Here is a 26338-nt window from a genome sequence, read left to right on the forward strand (position 1 = left end):
TTGGTGCAACTAGTTGCTTACTGTAAAGAATCAAGAGTGATTTTGTGCAGCGAAAGAGATGTGTGTGTGTGTGTGTGCGTGAGAGAGAGAGAGAGAGAGAGAGAGAGAGAGAGAGAGAGAGAGAATACGATGTATACAGAAAACATGAAAACTGTATTAACGAGAAGCAAGAATGAAAAACAACTAACTGTTACAAAGAGGAGGAGAGGGTGTTTATGTAGTCACCTCCTCTTTATGTTCTCTCACCACAACCACTATGTGGAAAAGAGGTGGAGACTTAACTACCTTTTAAATATGTGTCATAAGACTTTAAGTTCTATGACACACTAGTTATTATACTAGGAGGTGGGGTGTTCACACACTTGAGTATATGAAGGTGTGTTCCCACACTAGAAAACTTGAGTTTGATTCTCAACATACCCCTTCAAACGTAACTTCTGGTCGCTAGATGGTTGGTTCGGACTAGTCTTTCGGTCAGCTTTGAGTCAACTCCGGCTTCAGCTTCAGATGGCCGACTCACTCATGTGTTCGTTCTACTTTGTTCGACATCATGTCGGACGACTCCTTATCTATACTCCCCCTCAAGCTCGGCTAGTCGGTAATAGAAAGACCCAGTTTCATCATGAATTGTCGCAACTTGTCGGCTCCCAAGGCCTTGGTGAAGATGTTGGCCATATGCTGGTTCGTGCTAATGTGTTGCAGTTCACCATCTCTGGCCAGGACATGCTCTCAAACGAAATGATAGTGCACCTCAATATGCTTAAGTCCAAGCGTGAAAGAGAGGGTTCCGAGCTAGATGAATGCTGCTAATGTTGTCACAATAGAGGAGAATTGGATCCTTGATGGGAACACCCAAATCCTTCAATATTCTTTTGAGTCAAATGGCTTCACATGCGGTAATATATTCGGCCTCACACGCCCTTATATTCGGCTTCTGTGCTCGACAGTGAGACTGTCGGTTGCTTTTTGCTGCTCCAGGATATGGCTCCATTGCCGAGGGAGAAGATGAATCCCGATGTTGATCGTGTGTCAGCTTTGTAGTCGGCCCAGTCGGCATCAGTGTACCCTTCGAGTCGAATTATTGTGGCCGATTTGCAGAGGACGTTGTGATCCATGGTTCCACACACATAACGTAACACTCGCTTAACACAGTTCAGGTGAATGTTTTGTGGTGTTTGCATAAACTAGCTAAGGAGGCCAACCGAGTAACTGAGGTCGGGTCGAGTAATGGTGAGGTAGATTAGGCTTCTGACTAGTTGACGATAGAAAGTTGGTTCACACTGTCGAATACTAGTATATAATGGCCGTATTCACATTGTATCTTGGACAAACTAGATTTAGGACAATTCTGTAAATATGTCAAAGGGCATTCCAATCAACGCCCATTAGGCTTTTACATCTATCAAAATATCAAAATCCCAACTCCTTCCAATGTCTTGAATCTCCCATCCGATAGCTATGGACCTTCATCAAATTCCATATCCTAACCAAGCACCATCTCTTTTCTAACTAAATCATATAGTCTTTATGGCTTACACATTAATCCATGTCCAATGAAGATGTGTCCTACACTTGTAAGAGGCACATGAACCTATCATGGAAAATCAAGCACACACAAATGCGTGGTAGACCATTTCTTCCCTGAGCATTCCTCCAATGGAGTTCTATGCATCACGACAAGAACGATTGTGAAGCTCATGGCCGAGTATGTAAAAACGTGGCATTAACCACCTCTCCCCCAGAAAAGGATTCTGGTAGAGCCACGCTTCTGTGCACTCCTAGGAATGTAATGAGGCAATCTCTCTATTCTTCATCAGGTTCCTAGTATCAATCAGACTCTATGTGTTCTTTCGTGTTTCATTGGAGGCAATCTCTCTATTCTTCATCGGCTTTCATGTATCAATCGGACTCCATGTGTTGTTTCGCGATTCATTGGAAAAACTTATAGGAGTGGAGGTTGAAGCTTGGTAATCTAAATTAGCTTTGTTTTCCAAACATAGAGATACATAGAGACAGAGACACAGAGATGGATAGACAGAGGCAGAGATAGATAGATAGATAGGGACAAAGATGGAGGTACCTCTTCTGGGGTCCATGAAGAGAACCTTTAGCTATCTCAATCCTATCTCAGAAAAAGAAAAAGAAAAAGAAAAAGATGATGATGATGATGATGGTGATGGTGATGGTGATGGAGATGGAGATGAAGATAAAGCTTTAAAAGAAGCTGATGATGCGGCATCATCATCAGCTCCCCTCTCAGCCATCTTGTCTTTCAAAGAGAGGCTCATCTTCGGCTCCCCTGATCAGTCTCTGCTTCCATGGATCGATAGTGTAATAGAACCATGTAGGAATGAAGGTGACGAAGACAAAGTTCTTCTGCATTCTGCAGAGAATCTTGTTGATGCTTGCAGGGATGGAACAGGAAAGGAGAAATCGGACGTGGATTTTTTCTATGATTCAACTGTCGAGAATCAGAGGATTGGCTCTCATAGAAGTGGTCTACGGTTAATCTTCCAGGATCTTCTAAGTGTAGAACCACCTGAAAGCTCAAGGCTTGAATCCGTATCTTCTAATAAGGATACATTATTAGGATTTGAAACAGATAATCATGACACAGAGGAGAAGAAACCCTATCATCACACCATTGGCATGCAAGACAAGTCAGGTGTTTATTCTGAGTTTGTTCCTCCTGTGAGAAAGCAATTGAGAAGGATAAGAACAGCCCCCGCCATAGCTACCAATAGAAGGAGGTCTACCCCAGATATTTCAGGAAAGGAGAAATTAGATAACGCCCTTGGATCGGTCCCATCGCCATCCGTGTCAGTTGTATCGCAAGCTTTTGTTGGTCTCCTATTGTACCTTGTAGTGGGCATAGTTATCTATTCATGGAGACAAGACGATTTCTCTGGCTCCTCAACACATTCTTTCAGCGATGCTATCTATTTTTGCATTGTCACGATGTGTACTATTGGATATGGTGACATCACTCCAGTTACTCCCATGGCAAAGATGTTTTCGTGTGCCTTTGTGCTTGTTGGGTTCGGGTTTATTGACATCTTGTTAAGTGGGATGGTGACCTATGTGTTGGAGAGGCAGGAATCATTGCTCCTTAGTTCTGTTGCCTCCGGGAGACATGAAGTTGCGAAGAATTATCTAGTGGATACTAAGAAAGGAAGGATGAGGATACGCTCCAAGGTGGCACTTGCGTTTGGGGTGGTTATCATATGTATAGGAGTAGGGATGATTGTAATGCATTTTCTTGAGAATATGGGCTGGTTGGATTCTTTCTATTTGTCTTGTATGTCGGTTACAACTGTTGGCTATGGAGACCATGCCTTTACAACTATTTCCGGGAGGTTATTTGCATCGGCATGGTTGTTAGTAAGCACCCTAGCAGTTGCTCGATCTTTCATCTTCTTGGCAGAAGCACGAATTGATAAGCGGCATCGGCTTATAGCGAAGTTCATGCTAGAAAAGGAGATGACAGCCAGAGACCTCGTTGCTGCAGATTTGGACAATGATGGATGTGTGAGGTACTGATGAAAAGTACACCTTTATTTCTCTTGTAAATATTGTTTTGTCAGTGTCGGTTTTGAACTCTTCATTTGTTATATTTTTTGTTGAGTAATAGAATAAAACTAAACCATAATCTCCATTTCTTTATAAAGAGTATTTTCATCATATGCTACATTTGAGACTGAACCTGGATGCATGTAGTTTTCTCAAGTAGTGGTTATAGGTCAAGGAATCTGTATTATAAGATGACTTCAAGAGTTTTTCCTTTTGTCTTTGGAGCTCTCGTATGAACTCTCTTACTGCATTCATTACCAATATTACTCAGTATCAGGCAAAGCAAAAACGTGGGATGAACTTTTAGCCCATGATGTGACGATAAATATTCAATCCGTGAATATCTTGAATCCATATCATGCTGGGAGACACCTCTCTCGCTATTCCAAAAATGAGACCCAATCGGTGTGCGCTTTCTCTCAAGATGAAACTTCCATGTACATTTCTTAGATAAAGGAGTGTTGTTTGATGATGATTTGATAGGATGGTGCATCTCACTGAAGAGCATAGAGTTTATCTCGTTCTGTGTTTTAGAGACATGGATTTCTTATATCTTACGTGGTTTTGGATGTTGTAAAGATTTTGTTTGGGTTTGCACAATTATTGTCAACCCTATGCATGCATATTCTGAAACATTGTACATAAGTCTATTGTTAGAGTTACAACCACAGAGATGGATATATGAAAACAAAACTTCTATTACATATGAGAGTAGTTCACAATGGTAGTTCACCCATGCGCTCACACCTTAGAGCTTAGATGGGATTTGGACCAACTCACTACAAAATTAGTGGGGACTGATGATCAATACACCACTGTGTAAGAGAGTGGATTATATTCTCTGTTTGGTTTGAGTGTAACATTAAATGTGCATGTCAGTTGATAGTAGTGGAGATATTCCTTTTTTGTCATCTGACTTGTCATTTAATATGGCCCAACTCCCTAGATACAGGCTAGTGCTAGATAGTACTTATCTTGAAGTCAATGACACATACTTCAAGACCAAGTACATTGTAACTTGCCCACAAAATGTTCTAGTTGACTTGATTAGCCAATCCTATTACGTATTTTGCTCTTTCCTAAATCTATTGTGTCCTAAGCATCTATGGTTTCCTAGATTAACACCTTATTGACCCATATGGTCGAGTTGCACACTAGCCGCTCCTCATTTGGGGCACTATCACAAAATGTGCACTCTAAGAGCACATATGGGGATAGATTTACAACTTGGGGCTGATCATTGATTATATCTAACATCTATATGTGTGTGTACACTTTTGTGCCATATCCTAGTTTAAAGGACTTGTAAATAATGTCTTCATTGTTTGGTTTCGGTCTTAGGAAAGTGAGAGACAAAGATAGAGGCACCTACCTTATGAGCTTTCCTCCATGCATTACATGTAAATAATCGCCACCCAGATCAGGGGTGAAGGGAACTCACTCTAATTGATTATGGAAACGGAAGAGATGTGCTAGATCATCCACCACTTCAGATGCTGCTTAACTTGGCATATGGTGCTTATTTGGAAATGCCTTAATAGAAGAATGGGACATGGTTTTTGTTATTTTCTCTCATTTTCTGGTATTTTCTTCTTTTCTAATTTAGTTTTTCTTTGTTGTCCTGTGTCTTTGATGCAATTTAATGGCTGATTTCATTTAAGGCAGGAGGTTAACCAGGTTAGCAGTTTGCTATCCTATGCCATGTCTTATTCACAGTTTGTGGATAGATTGAGCTTGCGCTCCATTGTCCTGTGAATTCTCTATAGTATAGATTTCTATTTACCTACTGTAGAGTTTATGTCCTTTTTGTCAAGATATAGGGTTAAGATTCAGTATTGTATTTCCATTGTCTTGTAACTTAAACTCCTCCTTTTACTCATCCATCCATGCATGAGTGGCACATGGTCCAATCCAATAGTTCCAATAAAGATGGAGAACCCATCAAGTAATCAACTGTGCTCTCATCACCTTTTGTGAAAGCTATGATGACATCTTAAGAGGGTGTGATGACTAAAGTGTCACACTAAAGAGAACACCCAGAAGGTTGAGCTCATATGTGTATGTCTTATTCACACGTTGAGACTTTGGGCTTCGAAGTATGAATATCCCTTCTTAGGAAGGAGACACATATCAAGAAAACTTGTGTACTTAGATCCCATGGGTCAATATTGGTCTCTATGGATGCTAAAAAATATATATCTATCTACCATGTCAAATTCATAATCATTGTATACTACCTATGTGATAAACTATTGTATGTAACCAGTTGATTAGTACTGCCCAAAGCAAGAAGATACTCACCATATTCTGGAACGTTTTCTTAATCCAAGCAAGTCTTTTTAAGCCAACTTCAGCTGCAACATTTTTTCATAAATGCTCATTCTCATGTCAAACAATGTTGTGTATTTCCAGTATGTGTTCTGAATATGGTGATTTGCAAGAGGTGCAAACCTTGAGTAGGTTGGTGGAACATATACACATAGCTCTATAAGATCCCATTTGCAAGTGTGTCACATGAATTCTAGAGTTGTGTATAAAAGCAAACCGTTGTGGATGTTTAGTGCATATATTAGAAAATATGGTTTAGTTATTTTAAACATGGAGATGCACAAGTGTCTTCTAGAACAATCCAAATGTAGAAGTTTGCAATTTGGGTGTGCAAGCCCAATTCATTTTGGATCAACCTATGCTAGAGATCTTTTGAAGACAAAAGTATAATATATCTAACTTGAGAATCTCACATGTGCCAAAAACCAAATTCTTTAGTCTTTTTTTATCTTATTTACTTTTATATTTACTTAGTAATATTTATTTTATTTTGATTTGTTGCTCTCAAAGATGAGACAACACTTAAGGTGCAATCTCTTGTTAGGTCTTATAGGCCATTTTGGCCTCTTAAAAGATATTAATATATCTTTCTTTCTTTCTTTCTACTCCTATTATTTCCTCTATTGCAGTGGCATGACAAAATATATTCTGTTCGGCATTACACTTGTCGGATTCATCATTTAAGTCACCTTAAGTTGTGAACTTAATCTCCATTGGAGTATCTTGTCAAGACTCTCATCCACCCTCAATGACACAATGCACACGCATCTTATGAACAACACAATATTTCCTTCTTCGACAACATGTAGTGATAGGTTCATCATATCCCATGTTAGCCATGCTTTAGGGGATTAAATGTTTTTATTCCTGCACACTTTCAACTTTCACACATACGAATCTTTAAGATTGTAAAACAGGCCTCACGGCCACTTTTAATGGAGAATGTTTACATGGGAGCATGGGGTTGTGAAGTTCACACTTCACAAGGTGAAATTAGTGGAATTTCACCTCCAACACCTAGGCTTAGAGATAAGGGGCTCAATAGAGCAAACAACGTGTGAAATGTGGCCTCTTGAATATTTGGGCCATTTTCTAAATTCAAGAAAGGATTGGTATAAAAGTAAGGAAGACCATTTTCATAATATGACTTTGCTGAGAATCAAACTCAACTAGAGTGTGAACACACCTTAAGAATAGTCAAGGGTGTGAACACACACCACTATGTAAAATAACTAATGTGTCATAGAATATAACTTGTATGATACATAGTTAAATGACGGGAACTCAAGGCTCCTTATGTCCAACGCTCGGCCACAACCGAGCTTCTTTTCGTACGCAGAAAACGGGAAACAAATACACGACACAGTGAAGAAGAAAAATAATAATACATAGGAGGTTTACGTGGAAAACCCCATACTAGGGGAAAAAACCACGGCAGCCCACAGGCTGCAAACTGTCACTATGTGAGAATGTACAACAGTGAGTTCACTGAGGCAACGACCTCGTGCTCACAGATCTTCGCCACACGCGGCGGTTACAACAGAGGCAACGACCTCTTTCTCTCTCTGTCTCTCTGTACACTATTACGTGCTCTCTCTTCTTCTTGCACCAACAAAGAAAAATGACAACAACTATTAAAAGTTTGCCCTAAGTCATATTTATACTAATATGACTTTTCGGCTATTTACAAATGTAGCCACGATGGGCTCTTAGAAACATATTTACGAATATGTCTCTTCATCCGGTTCTCACCGGGTCTGTACCATCCGGCTCTCCGTAGCCGGGTACTCCTCATCCGGTTCATACCGGGCCTGCACCATCCGGCTCTCCGTAGCCGGGTACTCCTCATCCGGCTCATACCGGGCTTGCACCATCCGGCTCTCCGTAGCCGGGTACTCCTCATCCGGTTCATACCGGGCCTGCACCATCCAGCTCTCCGTAGCCGGGTACTCCTCATCCGGTTCATACCGGGTCTGCACCATCCGGCTCTCCGTAGCCGGGTACTCCTCATCCGGTTTCGGCCTTGGCCGAGTTTGTTCATCGGCACTGTTCTTCTTCCTTCCCATCCGGAGGGACCTGTTTCCCAACATTAAAGAGTTAGTTAAGGTTTCCCCACTTTCCGGAGAAGGTCGTTTTAGTGAGAGAGTATAGAGAGAGGGTGACCTTATAAGCACCCTCCTCTCTCCCTTTGTAAAGTCTTTGGTTGTTATTGTTTCTTGTGAAATATACAATTTCGGTTTTTCTGTCTATCTTGTGTCTATTTTCTCTCCTCTCATACACACACACACACCACTAATCTACTTTGTAGCACATAATCACACAGTTGATTATTTACATGGTATCAGAGCGATTTGGTAGCTTGATCTAGCCCATCTGCACAAGTTGTGTTATACCCCAACGTTAAAAAAGAATTGGCTCATCTGAAGAAGAAGACGAAGAAAACCCATTTCGACCATCATGAGTACTCAAATGGGCAGCTCTCTCCCTACCGAATAGTTGGACCGAAACAACTTTGCATCTTGAGAATACAAGATCCACCAATACCTTGTCGGCCAAGGCTATTGGTGCTACATTGAGGGTGCACAAGAAATGAAACCCAACCCAACACACGCCAACTACTTAGCATGGGAGTATGCGGCAAGTCCGGTGTTATATTGTTTGGCGTCATGTGTTCACGACCACATGCTCAGCTACATTCGAGAAGCCAAGATATTTGAAAGAAGCTTTTGAGAATGTCAAGAAGATTTTCGTGGCTAATACGACTGCACGAAAGCTTCAACTTCGACAAGAGTTGAACAATGTCCAACAGAAGGACATGTCGATCACAAGCTACACCTTGAAGATCAAAGAGCTATATGATTCACTCAGCTCAATCAACGTGAACATTGATGACGACGAAATGGTGCAAATATGCCTTGGTGGCCTCGCACTATGGTTTAACACAATGCAATCCGCCATCCTAACAAGGGAGAATCCTCCTTCCTTCTTCGACCTTCAATCAATGTTGCTGGACGAAGAAAACCACGTTTGAACAAGCAGCACCACCTCTGAATGTCATATGCTCTACTCACATTCGGATGGTGGTAGAGGACGCAGTTGATTCGGCCAAGGACGAAGGGAACGAAGCCCGTCCCATGAGGGCAACTCCTACTTCCAGCAAGAAAGCAGAAACAGCCGTGGAATGTTCGGCAAAGGGGGGGGTTTTCATGCTGGACCAAGCCGACAAAACAATCCCGTGGAATGCGGCTATTGTGGCAAACTCGGCCACCACGTGGAGCAGTGCTGAAAGAAGAGGAGTGAGTCGGCTTCCACAAGTCAGCAACTCACCAACTACGCCACCAACTCTGACTATGAGGATTATGGTGGAATTGTTTAACAAAGTGTTTATCTAAGACACTTCATCAACACTGACTTGAGCGAGTGGGAGTTGTCTAGTAGAGTAACCCAGCTCCTTTAAGTGGGAGGTTGTTGGGATTAAAGGCCCTTTAGGTTTCTCTAACTAAACTAGAAAACGAGTTTATATTATTTAATATTTTCTAATTTTTGTTAAAGTTGCACAGTCTCGTTTTCAGATTCGTACACATCTAAAAGAATATTTTGTAATTTGAATGGAATCCTTGTACAAGATTCCACTCATAGTATGAACCATACGTACCATACGTGCATTCACATTCGCGAATGTTTCAATCATTCGCGTAAGAAAAACACCCTCAAAGAATGATAAATACCATACTTTTGGAGTAACTATTTATTATAAGGTAAATAAGCCTAAATGGAAAAAAAAAACATTAAAAAATTGGGGAAGAAACAAAAAAAAACACAAGAATGATTCGCATTTGTTTTCCAACGTAGGAAAACGAATGTTATGCTAGACGAACACGAATTTTACGTACTATGATTCCACTCATAGATTGACAAATGCGTGATATTCGTCATATTCTCTATGCGTGATATTCTCAATATTCGAGAATACGAAATGGCCCCAAGAATATTATAAAACCATTCGTTTTACAAAAATATATAAAATATTAATTAAATAAATTTAATTCACTAAAAAAAGAGCAATCATTCATTAATAGATTATATACATATGATTAGTATTAACTCTCTTTTATAGTGTCAAATAAAAAATGGGGAAGTTTATGAACCTTTATTTTAATTAATTAATTGTTTTTTAAAAACAAATATTTGTATATTTATTATAGAAATATGATTAGTGTGAAGTCCAATTTTTAATGTCAAAATAAAAACATCTATAAGTTTTGAGAGAATAAAAAGTGAGGAATTAGTGAACCTTTATTGTATTTTATTTATTTATTAAAAATAAAACGAATACTTTTATATTTATTATAAAAATTTATTAGTGTTAAGTCCCTCTTAATGCCCCTTTTTATAGTCCCTCTTTTAATGTCCCTTTTTATTGTGAAGCCCCTTTTTTTTATCCTAGTAAAATAAAAAAGGAGGGAGTTCTTGGACTTTTTTTTTTTTTGGGATAAACGTATACTTGTCCATGCATTCGTATACGTATTCGTATGCATTCGAATGGGAAACCCCACGAATGTGAATATGTCAATCTATGATTCCACTCAACATGAATAGGTATTTATGAGGCCATAACTTAGCTATCACATCAACATTTCGAAGACCATATTCTATATATCTGTGTGTGTGTGTGTGTGTGTGCACACCTGGCTTGAATCTTTCTTAAAGTGGTAGGTTTTGTTTCGCAGAACTGCTTCTACTTTAATACCTCCTATGTGTTAAACCCCATAGTTTTTGGTTCCTATATCTCTGCCTTTAGATATTTCAGAAAAATGTCTTTCTATCTTCTACTTCCTTACTATAACTTTTGTTTGAAAGATATCTAGCATAGGTCAATCCAGAATGGAGACATCTAAGAAGTGAGGGAAGTACATTGTGATGGTGAGAGATGTTGACATATTTTGGTAGAGATGTGTGTGAACACACTTAGGACAGTGATGTGTGTGAACACATTTAGGACAGTAATGTGTGAACACACTTAGGACTACAGGGGCATTTTTTCCCTCTTTAGGAGGTTTTTTCCCCTTGTCTAAAAATACTCTTACAACCCTAAAGTGGTGTAGGTTTTTGGGATTCAAAATAAGAATCCAACAAGAGATAATGGCCTTTATATGTTGATTACAAGGTTGCCGAGATCGTGGTCCATGGGGCCGGGGCCTACGTGCATGACAAATTGCTATTGCGCGATCTATGTAACCCCTTTGTTATGTCGTGGTCATGAGCCCATTTGTGTAGCCCTTGATTGACTTTTAGCATTAGGAGTGATGGAGCTAAAGAAAGTTGTGATTTTTCTTTGTGGATGAGCTTGTGTGGCTGTATTGTTGTCCAACAACTTTTCCCTGTGTCTCTTGCGTTCTATCAAGAAAAGTTCTAGGCACCGTTGGTCCTCATATTCCATTACCTTGTGTAGTGGGCCAATATCTCATCTTATTTCATAAAAGGCACTGTAATGACAAACATAGTGTTCTTCAGATTCCACTCCTTGATGACACAATTGGCAAATTCTTTCTTCTAGACGTATTCGTGCATATCTGCCTACCTCAATCTCTAACTGATGTGATGAAGTTTGCAGCTGCCCTATCACACGGCGCAACGCATTGTATAGATGCATGCCCATATAAGGTGGCATGATGATGAATCCATCCTCCAATGTGTGTAAAAAGTGTCTTGTAGTGGGCCATCTTTGTACCAAGTGATATTTTGGGGCTGATCCATGTCATCTTGTTTTCCAAGTTAAAAATATCAGTTCGGATCACGGGTAGTGCATTTATGCTTATGCCATGTGACTCGAACCATTGCTACATTTCAGCATACCAACAATGAACATCTCCATGTTCAGCCAGTTGTCTTGATGACATGAGTGCCAACCTTGAGTACCTTCCTTTAGGGAGCGCCCAAAAACTTTAGATATAGGTCACTGATCAGAATAATGCCTCAATGATTATAGGGGTTGCTACCATCTCTGCCCGAATTATATCATGGGGCACCGATGCTTTGCTCCTTATCATGTAGCCAATCATTGACACTAAAGGTCTACCTAAATCTTTCTAGTAATTTGCCTTGTTAAGACTCCGTTCCCACGTTTCTACTTTTAGAGAAGAGTTGGTGTCACAAGTGTATCAAATTGCCATAGTTTAGTTTGTGGAGGAGGAGGAGGAGGTTTAGGGTTTAGGAGGAGCAGAAGGAGAAGAAAGAAGAAGAAGAAGAAAGAAGAAGAAGAAGAAGAAGAAGAAGAAGAAGAAGATCAGGGAGAATAAGAGGGAGAAAAGGAAGAGGTGCCCGTGACAAGGAAAAGGAACGAGGTTCACAAGGATGCAAGAGAAAAGGGAATAACCTATCACGAGACCTTTCGCTCATCAAACGATGATCGAGAGTTCAAATCTCCTTCCCAATACATGTATGAGAGGTGTAATTTAATTCATCTTACATTCTCAAGACAATTAAAGTGTTATTCAGTATTCACTTCATCCTTTCGGCATGTATTCTGCATAATCCCATGCTCTTTCCCCCAACCATCTCGTTTACTTCTACGATCTCCCCTTGATTAAAAATCCCAGCAATTTGACATGATGATCATGACCTACCTGGCAACATGAGAGATGTGATGGTGTGGTCAGTTGCTCCAAAACACCAAGGGAGTGGGCTGTTGTGTGAGGAGAGAGAAAGTAGAGAAAACTTTGCAGAAAAATGAAGAGGAAACCCTAGCTACTAAAAGTCCCTATCTCATTATGTGAGATTTGGGACCAATTCTTATTTGTAAGTAAATTTTTGGGCACGATCACACACATCCAATGATCAAAAGTTATAAATATAATGTAAATGCTGATAACCCCCCCAAATTGGGGCCAAAAATATAGTAAAGATGTCTAGAAAGCTCTCGAAGGGAGCTTGCTCATGGAAGGGTTAAAAATATACACAAAAGGAAAGTCCTTGGGGCCTTTATCCCCAATACCATCACACTGGTTCTTGCATCTGATTATCTAGGGTATGTCTAACCCAAAGTGAGTTTGAGACGCCCTCTAGTTGTAGTAGGGGATGCACCACTGGAGAGCCAATGGGCCTTGACCCAAGATAAATCTTATTGTTTGACTCTAAGAGTTAATATCTAAGCCATCCATTTGTTGATCCCAATTATTTACAATTGCTGTTACTACTCATCCCAACAATACTTCACCCAGTCCATACTAAGGGTTTTAAACAATGGCACTAGTTATTAATTTGACAATATATTTGAGTTCGAATTACAATTTGCAGTATCCTTGAACAGGAGTTCCAAGTATTGAATGGCTTGTGCATAAAATATAAAGCAATTTTTCTTGCCACCCTTGTTGAATGGTTCCTCGCCTCAAATGAATTTCAATGCAGTTCTCATGAGTACTTGAAGCGTTACCAAATTTCAAGGAAAACTTCAGCAGTAAAATTTCCCCAAATTATATTCCCTAGTTTTTTACACTCTAGAGATATATTGCTTGTACGTATGGTAAGAGCTACCCTAGTTGTAAAGGACCTCCATCCTGTTGATGAGGGGAAATTCTGCATCTACCGGGCGGGAATTGGCTTTTCTGAATCCTTTCAAACTCTTAAGGTTTTTCTCAAAATCTGCTCTGGTCTAATATTTAAACAAATTTAATGCATGGTTTCATGTTTATTTTCAGTCAACTCAAAGAAGAGCCTTTATGTTGAAGGAACATTATAATAATGTCATGATAGTGTTTAAATTTCCGAAGATATGACTTACAATTTAGTGAAATGTGTGTTGTGTAGCACTATAACCAAATATTTTATTTTGAAGAATGCCAATATATTTTCTAATCTATATATCCGTAGTGGTTGCACTTTTGCAGCAAGTCTGATTTTGTGGTGTACAAACTGAAGCAAATGGGGAAGATCGTAGAGAAGGATATTTCGGAAGTGTGCAAGCAATTCAATCGGTTGGACATCGACAACTGTGGGAAGATCACATTATCATGCCTCATGCGGCTGCATGAGGCTTCAGTGCCGCTTAAGACATGATGGGGCCATCATCTCTTCAATTTCATCACATGTGCAATGTGAGTCTGTAACCAGAAAAAGAGTAAATGTTCGGCAATTTTTTTAGTTCTAGGTTAAGCAATTTTGACTTTGATATATCACATGGCAAGTGTTAGGATGGGCACCAATCAGTACATTGGTGGTTGTCTGAAATGAATGAGAAGCTACAAGAGACCATTGTTTACCATTCAAACCTCTTAAGAGTACCCCTTGATTTGCCTATGGCTTTCTTTTCCATGTATATCCATGTATAAAAATGAAATAAATATGAATGGAAAAGAACAAAAATTCATGTGTATCATTTAGTAGTTTTCTTTATTTAAGTTTTTAAAGGTGTGCATGCACAATAGTGTCAATATGCTTCTTGTCTTTTTATCCAGTAAACTAGCACCTAAATAGAAAGACCCAATCCAATGCATTCCCATGATCTTAAGCACAGGTAAGCACTAGTATAATGTGTTAGAATCCCTTACATTTGAAACGTGTTAAGGTGCTTGGCATGTGCCAATGCAAAGGGATATCTACCAATCTCATCATTAAATTAGAATGAGCTCATACAAAAACAAATCCAATTCAATGCAGGAAAGGACATCTAGATATTATAATGGTGTTATAATGCCTTCACATTGTATCATATACGATGGTAAACAATGAATTAGCATACATTTTTTGTATTCGCATGTAGTCATTTCACAATTGTTTTTGTGTTGGGTGGTGTGACCTATCCATTTTTATCTATTTCGCATGAGGAGTTCTTACGAGATTTAAACAATATAAAAGAATTAATTGCATGTTGTACTTACTGTTAATTTTACCAGTTACATATAAGATTACTCAAGGGCTTATAAGTTACGCATAGGAAGCACACAATGTGCCTAAATATGGTTCTCACCGAACTCATTATGATCACACGAGAAATCATAATAACATAAATGAATATGTCATGGACTACCATCCGTTAAGTCTAAAGTTATAAGGTTTACATAGTGTATAAGTGAATATGTAGGGTTATGTACAAACATAGCATAACAAAGGGCAATAATTGGAATTGGAGTATGTTGTTAACAAAGGCTAACAAATCCCACATATGTGCTCAACGAAATGTGGGAGCATTTAATATTGGAATGGGTTAATTTTTTGGTTACTAACCTGACGTGTAAAGGGAAATTTGGTAAGACATTCTAGGGTAACTTGAGGAATTGTATATGTAAAAATCTTCTCACTTACAAGAACATAAGCTATAGCTCTTATTTGTGTCAAATCACCATTGTAATCATGCTTGAGTGCCCTTAATATAAATATAGTACGTGTTTCTTGCTCCCGCCATTGTATGCTTTGTTGAAGTAACTCTCTACAAATTCCTTGTATTTTCCACAAATATCAACATGCACTACCCTTTTCAAGATTTTGTGCATAGTAAAGGAATGTCGCACCTACATCTTTACAAAAGATTGACATAACTTTATTGACCCAATACCATCAAACAAGAATACATAAGATGTTTTCCTTTTGATTATGATTGTGCAGGGTTCATAACATGTGGAGTCCGATAACAATAATAATGTGTTGTAAGGTGTATAAAAATCTTAGAAATGCATGTAATAGTTTTTTCAAAACAAGGGTAATACATGCATTATGAATCACTCTCATAATAATTTCACTCTCACACGTTGACAAGCAACTTATTTATTTGGGGTCATGCTTTTAGTCTCACGCTAGCTTGAGTTGCTTCTTTGATCTCCTGAAGCTAGGTAGTGAGTATGAATTGGTGATGGGGTCATGTAGAAACATGTTGTTCCTCGACACTATTTCATGGCTACAAGTAAGATTATTTATGGACATCCACTCGAGCCATACATATTGGCATTCCACATAGAGGTGGGGTCAGTCTCTTACGTTCTCCCTACGCAAAATGTTCTTGTACAAGAAGGCCCTCTAGTTGTTGCAATAGTCTTTATCGAGATTCCAGAATTGGTGGTGGTGGTCAGAAGGAGGGGGGATACTATGAAGAGGTTGGATATGTGTCTCTTGTCATGATGAGAAAGTTGATTGCCAAGTTTGATTGAAAAACAAACCTTTCTTTTGTCTCGTCAAAAAGACATTGGTTAGGATGAGACACAGAAGGAAGGAATGTTTAATGGGAGTTGTGAGGAGGGGACCAAAGTATTTTAGATCTAATTTTTCTATATCCCTCTCTTAGCATGTGCCATGTATGAAGTTGTTTAAATCAAATTTTTCTATGCCCCTCAGACCCCATCTCATAGCATGTATCCAGTATTTTAGATCTAATTTTTTTTATGTCTCTCTCATAATAGCATGTATCCTAGATTTTCCATTTGAGCTTGGCTATGGGCATATGATTGATCTCTCTCAATGTGGAAATGGTGTCTTCATAACTAAAATTTAGACTTGGACTTAGACTTAATCCTTATTTAACACGGTTAATGAGATAATTGTGAAAAAGAAACCTAATATATCGATAACAATCTGTATTAGGGTATTGTCAAGCTAGACTCTAAACACATTTGCTCCGATGGATCCTCCCGGTATATGCAGACAGTAGTAGAAAGCAAAGGGCAACACAAATTTCTCTGTTTTTGGTGCATTGTCATCAGCTACTCTCCATTACTTGTGGGCAAATTATAGAGTATAGAATGAGGATCCATGGTGACCAAATTACATCATCTCCCCTCCAGGGTTCAAGCTCAGGCAGCCCATCTTGCCAAGCTTAGAGGCTTTTGTGAGAATGGGCAGCTTCATGATGCCATGGCCGCTGCCCAAACCATGTTTCATCACCAACTGCCCATCTCCTCCACCATCCTCTACTGCCTCATTCAAGGTTGTATTCAGAACAGAGACCTCGATACAGGGAAAAGACTGTATTCCCTTGCTCTCGATGCTCGTGAGAATCTTCTGGATTCCTTCCTTGGTTGCCATTTTATCCATATGTTCTCTTTGTGTGGAAGCTTGTATGAAGCTTCTTCTGTTTTCGATAGGATTCACGAACCTAGCGTGTTTTGTTGGAGTGCGATTATTCAAGCAAATGTAAAATATGGACAAAACCAAGAAGCAATATATCTATACGAAAAGATGCATCGGAAATCTGCCTGTATCTCTCCAGACAGCCATGTTTTTGTGGCTATCCTGAAGGCTTGCTCCAATGCATGTGAAGTGATGCAAGGGCAAGTTATTCATGGTAACATAGTTGAATTATCGTTCCAATGTGATGTGGTCATCACTAATGCTCTCATAGATATGTATCATAGATGTGGGTCCTTACAAGATGCGTTCAGAATGTTTTGCCAATCTTCGAAACGAGATTTAGTTACTTGGAATTCGATGATATCTGGCTTTGCTAATCATAAAAGATGCAAAGAGGCCTATAGTCTCATGGAACAAATGAGATGTAATGGTGTGGAGCCCAACCTTGTGACTTGGAATTCGGTTCTTTCGGGTTATGCCCTAAATGGAGATTATAAAAAAGCTCTTGAGATTTTGGAACAAATGCAACAAGCAAAGATAGAGCCAGATTGTTTCACATTTACAAGTCTGCTAAAGGCATGTGGGGCCAAAGGAGCTTTGAGTGAAGGAAAGTGGATACATTCCCAACTGATAAGAAGTGGCATTAGATTAGATTTACCGATAAGCAATGCCCTTGTTGACATGTATATTAAATGTGGGCGATTAGAGGATGCATGTAAAGAAACACATAAATTGTCGAGTTGTGATGTAGTTACATGGACCTCTATGATTGTTGGATATACCCAACATGGGCATAATCACACTGTATTGCAAATTTTTCAAGAGATGGAACAAAGAAATAAAACGCCTGACCATTTTGCTTTCGTTAGCCTTCTCAAAGCAAGTACTAATTCAGGAGCTATTGATCAAGGCAAAATCATTCATGCGTATGTGGTTGAAAGCAGTATGGAGCTAGATGAGTATATCAGAAGTGCAATTATTGATATGTATGCAAAATGTGGAAGCCTAGAGTGTGCATACAGTGTGTTTGGAAATTTGTTAGATAGAGACGGTGTTTCCTGGAGTGCGATGATTGGTGGATGTTCCAGTCATGGTGAATATAAGATGGCATTGATACATTTACAACACATGTTGTGCACAGGTTTAGAGCCAAATTCGGCTATTTTTCTTTGCCTTCTTTCTGCATGTGGACATCTGGGTATTGTTGATGAGGGGAAAAGCCTCTTCATTTCAATGACAAAATTTCATGGATTAATGCCGACAGTTGAACATTACAACTGTATAGTCGATTTGCTTGGCCATGCCGGATGTTTGAATGAAGCTGAAGAAATATTGAAAGGCATGCCCTTTCGTTGTAACATTGTAGGATGGATATCTTTGCTGAGTAGCTGTAAATTATATACTGATGTGCAGTTAGGTAAACGGTGTTTTGATCAAGTAATTGCATTAGATGAGAAAAATGCTTCGGCGTATCTTCTAATGTTTAGCATTTATGCTGATGCCGACATGCCGGAATCTGCAAATAGAATTCGTAAAATGAGGTATGATGTCTTTACACAGAAGGAAGCTGGAATATCATGCATTGAGGTAGGAACTGAGGTGCATAACTTCCGTGTCGGAGATGAAAGTCATCCTCAAAATGATCCAATATATGCCAAGTTGAAGAATATAAGTGTATTTATCAAGCAGAAAGGATATGTGCCACAATGTGGATTGCAGGTATATTGATGCTGTATGGATCGGGTGTATGAGGATGCTGAAAGGTGTAACGGATGGAGAAAGGATTCAAAATTTCTGTGCTGAACATTTTATCGGTCAATCAATGCATGCAGATAAGTTCTATTTGTACAAGTTCAGTTTACGCACTGGAAATGTATTTTGTACAGAACTGGTGGTTAAGAACTTAGACGGAACGATGGAGGCTTTCTTCCTTTTTCTCTTCTAGTGATAGCTTATGTTACTAGTGAAAAGCTCAGGAGTGGTAAATAAATGTTACTGCATAAACTAGAGTTTGGATGATATGATGCTCAACTTAAAAGCACACAAAGGGCTTTTTGAAAGCTTTCTAATGGAAGTTCATGGAGTTTGACTATCATACAAAGATGGCCAACTGAATGCTTGAAGAAAATGAATGCATCAGGATTGGGTTGATCGTAGACTACATTACATGGTTGATCATACTGCTCTACAGAGAAGAAGATCACTTGCTGCATACTACGACGACACTACTGCATTGAATATTACTCCAAATAGAAGTTTCCAAGGTACATATCACAGCCCTTATTGTTTTACAAAGGAATATCACTTTATTTTCTCATGAATTTATCTTTGATCTTATTACAGATGGCGAACACTACTACATGGTTAAGAGTAGATCTTGCTTGAGTTGATTCAATTATATCGAAAGGTTTCTTCAAAATAACTGGAGGGAGTGTAGACTGAAGGAGTTGAGCTTGACACGACGATCTACATTCTCCACCATGACTATTAGAAGCTAAGTACAATAACCATCTCCGTACCATTCATGGACAATGTCATAAACAGTACTGTAACCATGACATGTGTAGCTTCTTCAATGGGTTAAGTAACTATAATAAGATTCAAATGGTTGCTTCTAACCAAGAAAAAACAGGTTTCCTCATTTAGTGGGGGGTGACAATGATTTTTGGTCTCACGACAATATCAACAACCTTTCAAGGAATCATCTTCGAAATATTTGAGCCATCGCTTTCCTTGATGATTTTCGGGTGTTAAAAAACGCCCAACTAGACCATCTATGGTATCACACCATGTCTCGAGAAATGTTGCACCAACCACCTAAGACTAAATTTATAGCAATGCACCTTAGGAGTGTCAAGTGGCATGCTTCTTGAGCGCATTATCAACAAGAACGAGATTGCCATTGATCTTGGCAAAGTAAAGACTATGTCTATAGTCACTTGCCCTAGTCAATACCGAGAGGCTTGTTTAATTCATCATGGTAGAGTTGATGCCTTGCTATCTCTCATACTTTGCCACAACAATTCATTACGACAACCACCGAATGTCGTTCTTTGTATTCAAATTGGGAATCGTACCTCACAAGTAGTGAATGTGATGATTGCTTAGATGTCAATCATCCAATATGTTTTTGTTGATGCTTCCACATGACCCCAAGTAACGTGTTCCTGTAGTTGCATGTTCCTATCAATTGGTCTACTACACCAATGAATGTGATGCTTTCTTAGACATCAATCAATCATTCCTATAGTTGCATGTTCCTATCAATTGGTCTACTACACCAATGAATGTGATGCGTGCTTAGACATCAATCAATCATTCCTGTGGTTGCATGTTCCTATCAATTGGTCTACTACACCAATGAATGTGATGCTTGCTTAGATATCAATCAATCAATATATTTTTGTTGATGCCTCCCCATGACCCTAAGTAGTGTGTTCATGTAGTTGTTGTTCCTATCAACTGGTCTACTACACCAATCACAATGATCTAAAGCAAAGTGAAATTACTCCATGATTGAGTGTGAGGTTTTGGGGGTGATTTATTGCATCAACTATCTCTAAGAGTGGAAATGCATTTGTATTTCGTGGCGATTCAACACTTGTATTTCGTGGTCAAGGCCACACTCGATAAATGATATTGATCCAAAAAATTGAATTTGCAATATTCCATTGTCCCAATGCACAAAATGAAGTTGCTAATTACCTATCTCACTTGAATTTGAGGAAGCAAGCACAAACATCACTCATAGTTGTAGAAACTTAGCATACAATACACATGCTATGTATTGTAAACATGTTCTACCTATTACATAGAATAGATTAAATACTTCTTATATTTGAAATGTTAGATTTCTAATTTTTGTAATGCGGCTTGTTTTCTGGCCTTATTTTACAATATTTAAACTCTTTACATTTTTTGAAACTGTTAAATATGTGTTACATACATTGAATATGTAGAATACATTAAACATTTCAAAGTAGTAGTTTTGAAACCTAAAATATGTTCTTTATACTTCATAGTATTCTAAAACGTATTCTCTCCATAAAATATGCATTTTTTTATCAACTATGGCTTCATCAATGATTTTCTTCATGTTGTAATCCTACTATATTTGTCTGAACAAATGGCCCACACTATGTGAAAGGTGCATTGGGCTAATGATCCTGAAGGTATAGTTTTCCCATTTTAGTAAAAATTCACAAGTTCTAAGTACCATTGCACATGAATTGTGGTGTAGACGAGTTTGAATTCTTAGTACCTTCCATGGATCCATTTGGCGATCGTGGAAATCATGCTACTCTTCGGTCTTGGAGATCAAGATCCCATCAGAGAAATGAACATGAAGATGTCCAAGAAGTCTATCATTGGAAATTTGTTGAAAAACTATTGGTGCATTTGTGATGACATCATTGAGCACTCGAAATGTCCATGTCAAGAAACAAAATGCGTTAATCCACTCATCATTTGGACGGATACAAACATGATTTTAAATACCTCGAAAAGCTAACTTTTTGAAGTATATGGCTCTACTCAATAATTCCAAAACACTTGAGGACAAAGGCAAAGCATAAATATTGTGAATATTGACATTGTTTAACCGTATATAATCTATAACCAAGCAAAGTGTGAACCATCTTTCTTCTTAACAAAGAATATTGTTGCACTAACGGGGGAATTACAATGCCAAATGAATCCATTTCACAAATTTTCATTTATATATTCTCGAAGAGCATTGCGATTTGATCATGAAAGATTATAAATTGGCACCCATGGTGGTTTTGTCTCCTGTTGAATATCCATTGGACAATCATCAAGTCGATGGTTGGGGAGTGTATTAGCCTTGACCTGGTCAAAGACATCTACGATTCTATTTGTCATTGGTTGGTAATAGGGACTCTAAATTTTGTGGGTTGAGAGATAAAGTTGATAACACTATGAATATAAACATTTCCTTGTCCCATCCCTTAGAGTGTATTAGCCTTGACCAGCCTTGACCTGGTCAAAGACATCTACGATTCTATTTATCTAAGTCGGGGACTTATACTTGGGGTATGACCAATTCTAACTAGCCGTCGGAAGTAGGGACATCACAATGATGCGAACCCCTCTTGGCCTACTTCGGATGTGTACCCTACCGCAAGGAGGGACCAATTTGATGGCGCACATGGTGAATGCGATGAACAAAGTGTTGAGGGACTGCATCCCGGACATCACCATGCCATTCCTGGATGACATTCCAATCAAGGGATGTACGGAAGATGTGAAGGATGAATCGATCGGAACAAACATATGCCGTAGGTTTGCCGCGGATCACATCTCCGACTGCGAGAAGATACTGCAGAGGCTCGAGGGCGCTCGTCTTACCTTCTCCGGGGAGAAGTCGGCTTTCAGACAATCGGAGATCCTGGTGGTCGGCCACCTATGTGGTCCATACGGCCGGAAACCATCCCTGGGAAAGGTAGAAGCTCGGCTATGAAGGAAGAATGCGGGTTAGTAACCGAAGTCTGATGATTCTTGGCAGTGTGTGCCTTCTACCATATTTGGATTCCGCACTACACGCATATCACCGAGCCACTCTATGGCTTGCTCTCCAAGACCGAAGAGTAGCATGATTTCCACGATCGCCATGAAAGGTGCATCACCCATGCATTTCCACACTTGTATTTCGTGGTCAAGGCCACACTCGATAAATGATATTGATCCAAAAAATTGAATTTGCAATATTCCATTGTCCCAATGCACAAAATGAAGTTGCTAATTACCTATCTCACTTGAATTTGAGGAAGCAAGCACAAACATCACTCATAGTTGTAGAAACTTAGCATACAATACACATGCTATGTATTGTAAACATGTTCTACCTATTACATAGAATAGATTAAATACTTCTTATATTTGAAATGTTAGATTTCTAATTTTTGTAATGCGGCTTGTTTTCTGGCCTTATTTTACAATATTTAAACTCTTTACATTTTTTGAAACTGTTAAATATGTGTTACATACATTGAATATGTAGAATACATTAAACATTTCAAAGTAGTAGTTTTGAAACCTAAAATATGTTCTTTATACTTCATAGTATTCTAAAACGTATTCTCTCCATAAAATATGCATTTTTTTATCAACTATGGCTTCATCAATGATTTTCTTCATGTTGTAATCCTACTATATTTGTCTGAACAAATGGCCCACACTATGTGAAAGGTGCATTGGGCTAATGATCCTGAAGGTATAGTTTTCCCATTTTAGTAAAAATTCACAAGTTCTAAGTACCATTGCACATGAATTGTGGTGTAGACGAGTTTGAATTCTTAGTACCTTCCATGGATCCATTTGGCGATCGTGGAAATCATGCTACTCTTCGGTCTTGGAGATCAAGATCCCATCAGAGAAATGAACATGAAGATGTCCAAGAAGTCTATCATTGGAAATTTGTTGAAAAACTATTGGTGCATTTGTGATGACATCATTGAGCACTCGAAATGTCCATGTCAAGAAACAAAATGCGTTAATCCACTCATCATTTGGACGGATACAAACATGATTTTAAATACCTCGAAAAGCTAACTTTTTGAAGTATATGGCTCTACTCAATAATTCCAAAACACTTGAGGACAAAGGCAAAGCATAAATATTGTGAATATTGACATTGTTTAACCGTATATAATCTATAACCAAGCAAAGTGTGAACCATCTTTCTTCTTAACAAAGAATATTGTTGCACTAACGGGGGAATTACAATGCCAAATGAATCCATTTCACAAATTTTCATTTATATATTCTCGAAGAGCATTGCGATTTGATCATGAAAGATTATAAATTGGCACCCATGGTGGTTTTGTCTCCTGTTGAATATCCATTGGACAATCATCAAGTCGATGGTTGGGGAGTGTATTAGCCTTGACCTGGTCAAAGACATCTACGATTCTATTTGTCATTGGTTGGTAATAGGGACTCTAAATTTTGTGGGTTGAGAGATAAAGTTGATAACACTATGAATATAAACATTTCCTTGTCCCATCCCTTAGAGTGTATTAGCCTTGACCAGCCTTGACCTGGTCAAAGACATCTACGATTCTATTTATCTAAGTCGGGGACTTATACTTGGGGTATGACCAATTCTAACTAGCCGTCGGAAGTAGGGACATCACAATGATGCGAACCCCTCTTGGCCTACTTCGGATGTGTACCCTACCGCAAGGAGGGACCAATTTGATGGCGCACATGGTGAATGCGATGAACAAAGTGTTGAGGGACTGCATCCCGGACATCACCATGCCATTCCTGGATGACATTCCAATCAAGGGATGTACGGAAGATGTGAAGGATGAATCGATCGGAACAAACATATGCCGTAGGTTTGCCGCGGATCACATCTCCGACTGCGAGAAGATACTGCAGAGGCTCGAGGGCGCTCGTCTTACCTTCTCCGGGGAGAAGTCGGCTTTCAGACAATCGGAGATCCTGGTGGTCGGCCACCTATGTGGTCCATACGGCCGGAAACCATCCCTGGGAAAGGTAGAAGCTCGGCTATGAAGGAAGAATGCGGGTTAGTAACCGAAGTCTGATGATTCTTGGCAGTGTGTGCCTTCTACCATATTTGGATTCCGCACTACACGCATATCACCGAGCCACTCTATGGCTTGCTGAAGAAAGAACGGAAATTCAAATGGGGCGTAGAACACTCGGAGGCAGTTTGAAGACTAAGGGAGATGATGACGGCTACATCGGTTCTCTGGAAAGCTGTATACAAGTCGGACACTCCGGTTTACATTACAGTGGACACAAGTCCGACTAGAATTGGGTGGGTCGTAAATCAGGAAGATGAGAACGGCGCACGGTTTCCCATCCGGTTCGGCGTGAAGGTGCTAAGCGAGCAGCAACAAGGATACGCCAAAGTTAAACACAAGCTATTGGGTATCGTTTCAATGGTTAAGGCCGATAAGGACTATTTAATCAGGACAGACGTAATTATAGAGATAGACTACTTACCAATTCTCGGTATGGTTTCCGGATACACAACTCTAGACCTGACAATGCTCAGATGGATTGCGTACATCAAGTCCTTGAATCCGGAAATATGGCATATCTCCGGGAAAGACAACGCCATGGCCAATATGCTTTCAAGAGAGAGGTTTGAAAACGAGGACGACATGGTGTCAGAAAACAAAGAGGTTGGTGTGGACTTCTTTAAGTCGGCCCAAATGACGGCAAACAAGCGAAGCACTCTGCCCCTTAACGAGTTCAACGAGGACGAGGACGATGGGGAGTGGATGCTGATCGGAAGATTCCTCAGCTTGATGATGACGGATGTGTCGTGGATGAAAGAAGAAGCGAGTCGACTCTAGAAGAAATCTTACAAATTCTTCCTACGAGGTGGGAAAATCTAGCGGCATCCGAAGAAGCGGAATGGCGCACCACTCTGGGTGGTGACGCGAGAAGAAGACCAATCAGTGTTGATGATGGAGTTCCACGACAGTCCTTGTTCTGGACATCGAGGGACATGGGCCACTTTCGAGAAGCTGAAAGAGAAGTACTGGTGGCCGAGAATGTATAAGGACATGCACCACTTCGTGTCGATGTGCGAAAGCTGTTGGATGCACTTAGTGATCCGACACCGCGACAAGCTGCACCCGACTTACCTGCCAACCATAAACTTCAAATGGATGGCCGACTTGGTGATGATGCCAATGGGAGTAGGGCATATGCGGTAGCTAGTGTTAGCAAGGGAAGATTTGACAAACCAGGTGGGAGGCCGAGCATTGATGAACAAGACAACTGCGACCGTATGCAAGTTCCTAATAGAGGATGTCATCTGCCGATACGGGTGTGTGGGGAAGATCGTGGCCGACCAGGGGGAGCTGGACACGGAAGAGGCTGAAGAGCTATTTGGCCGACTAGGGGTCAAATTGCCCCTCATGAAGGCGTACAACCCAGAGACGAACAGGAAGGTCGAGCGAGGGCACGGGCCAATCGTAAAAGCTATAGTATGCGCATGCGATGGGCGAGTTGGTAACTGGCCGAGGTTCTGTCAAAGTAAATGTGCGGAAGCGTTTGACAAATCGGCTCAGCCGGATAGCAACAGAAAATGAGAGAAGGTTTAAGGGAGAACTTAACACACATAGAGAATACGCGTGGGAGAGACAGAGAGAGCAAAACATAAACTCAATTCAAAATAACACTCTAAAACTCTGTACATACAACATGCTAAACACTATTTATACTAGTCCTCAAAAGAACTGACAGAAGTACTATGTACTTCAATGCTCATATGAGCGATTGACACTAACTACGAGACAATGATTACCTAGTAGTCTAGGCTACTATTAGGCTTCCGGTTCATACTCGAATCTGGCTCTCCGATCCGTCTCCCTGATCCGGC

The 26338-nt window shown here is 39.7% G+C and overlaps 2 protein-coding genes across 3 annotated transcripts; both read left to right on the plus strand.

The window, feature by feature from the left end:
* The first annotated feature begins 2016 nt into the window (after positions 1–2016).
* On the plus strand, positions 2017–14309 carry LOC147855313 (two-pore potassium channel 5-like). Of its 2 annotated transcripts, none has more exons than XM_087330054.1 (2): positions 2017–3533; positions 13768–13953. In XM_087330054.1, exons 1-2 carry the CDS (start codon positions 2071–2073, stop codon positions 13811–13813), a joined length of 1509 nt encoding a protein of 502 aa, XP_087186180.1. In that variant the 5' UTR covers positions 2017–2070; the 3' UTR covers positions 13814–13953. The 2 variants fall into 2 exon arrangements, with proteins under 2 accessions (XP_087186180.1, XP_087186179.1); XM_087330053.1 differs by having other exon boundaries at positions 2019–3533; positions 13785–14309.
* Positions 14310–16486: 2177 nt separating this feature from the next.
* LOC147855314 (pentatricopeptide repeat-containing protein At5g16860-like) lies at positions 16487–19128 on the plus strand. The gene has a single exon (XM_087330052.1). The coding sequence runs from the start codon at positions 16636–16638 to the stop codon at positions 18679–18681; it is 2046 nt and encodes a 681-aa protein (XP_087186178.1). The 5' UTR covers positions 16487–16635; the 3' UTR covers positions 18682–19128.
* Positions 19129–26338: the final 7210 nt, after the last annotated feature.

Source organism: Azolla caroliniana, unplaced genomic scaffold (assembly GCF_043228905.1).
Source record: "Azolla caroliniana isolate FFs.n. ecotype wild unplaced genomic scaffold, voAzoCaro1.0.p SCAF_14, whole genome shotgun sequence".
Taxonomy (NCBI): Eukaryota; Viridiplantae; Streptophyta; class Polypodiopsida; order Salviniales; family Salviniaceae; genus Azolla; species Azolla caroliniana.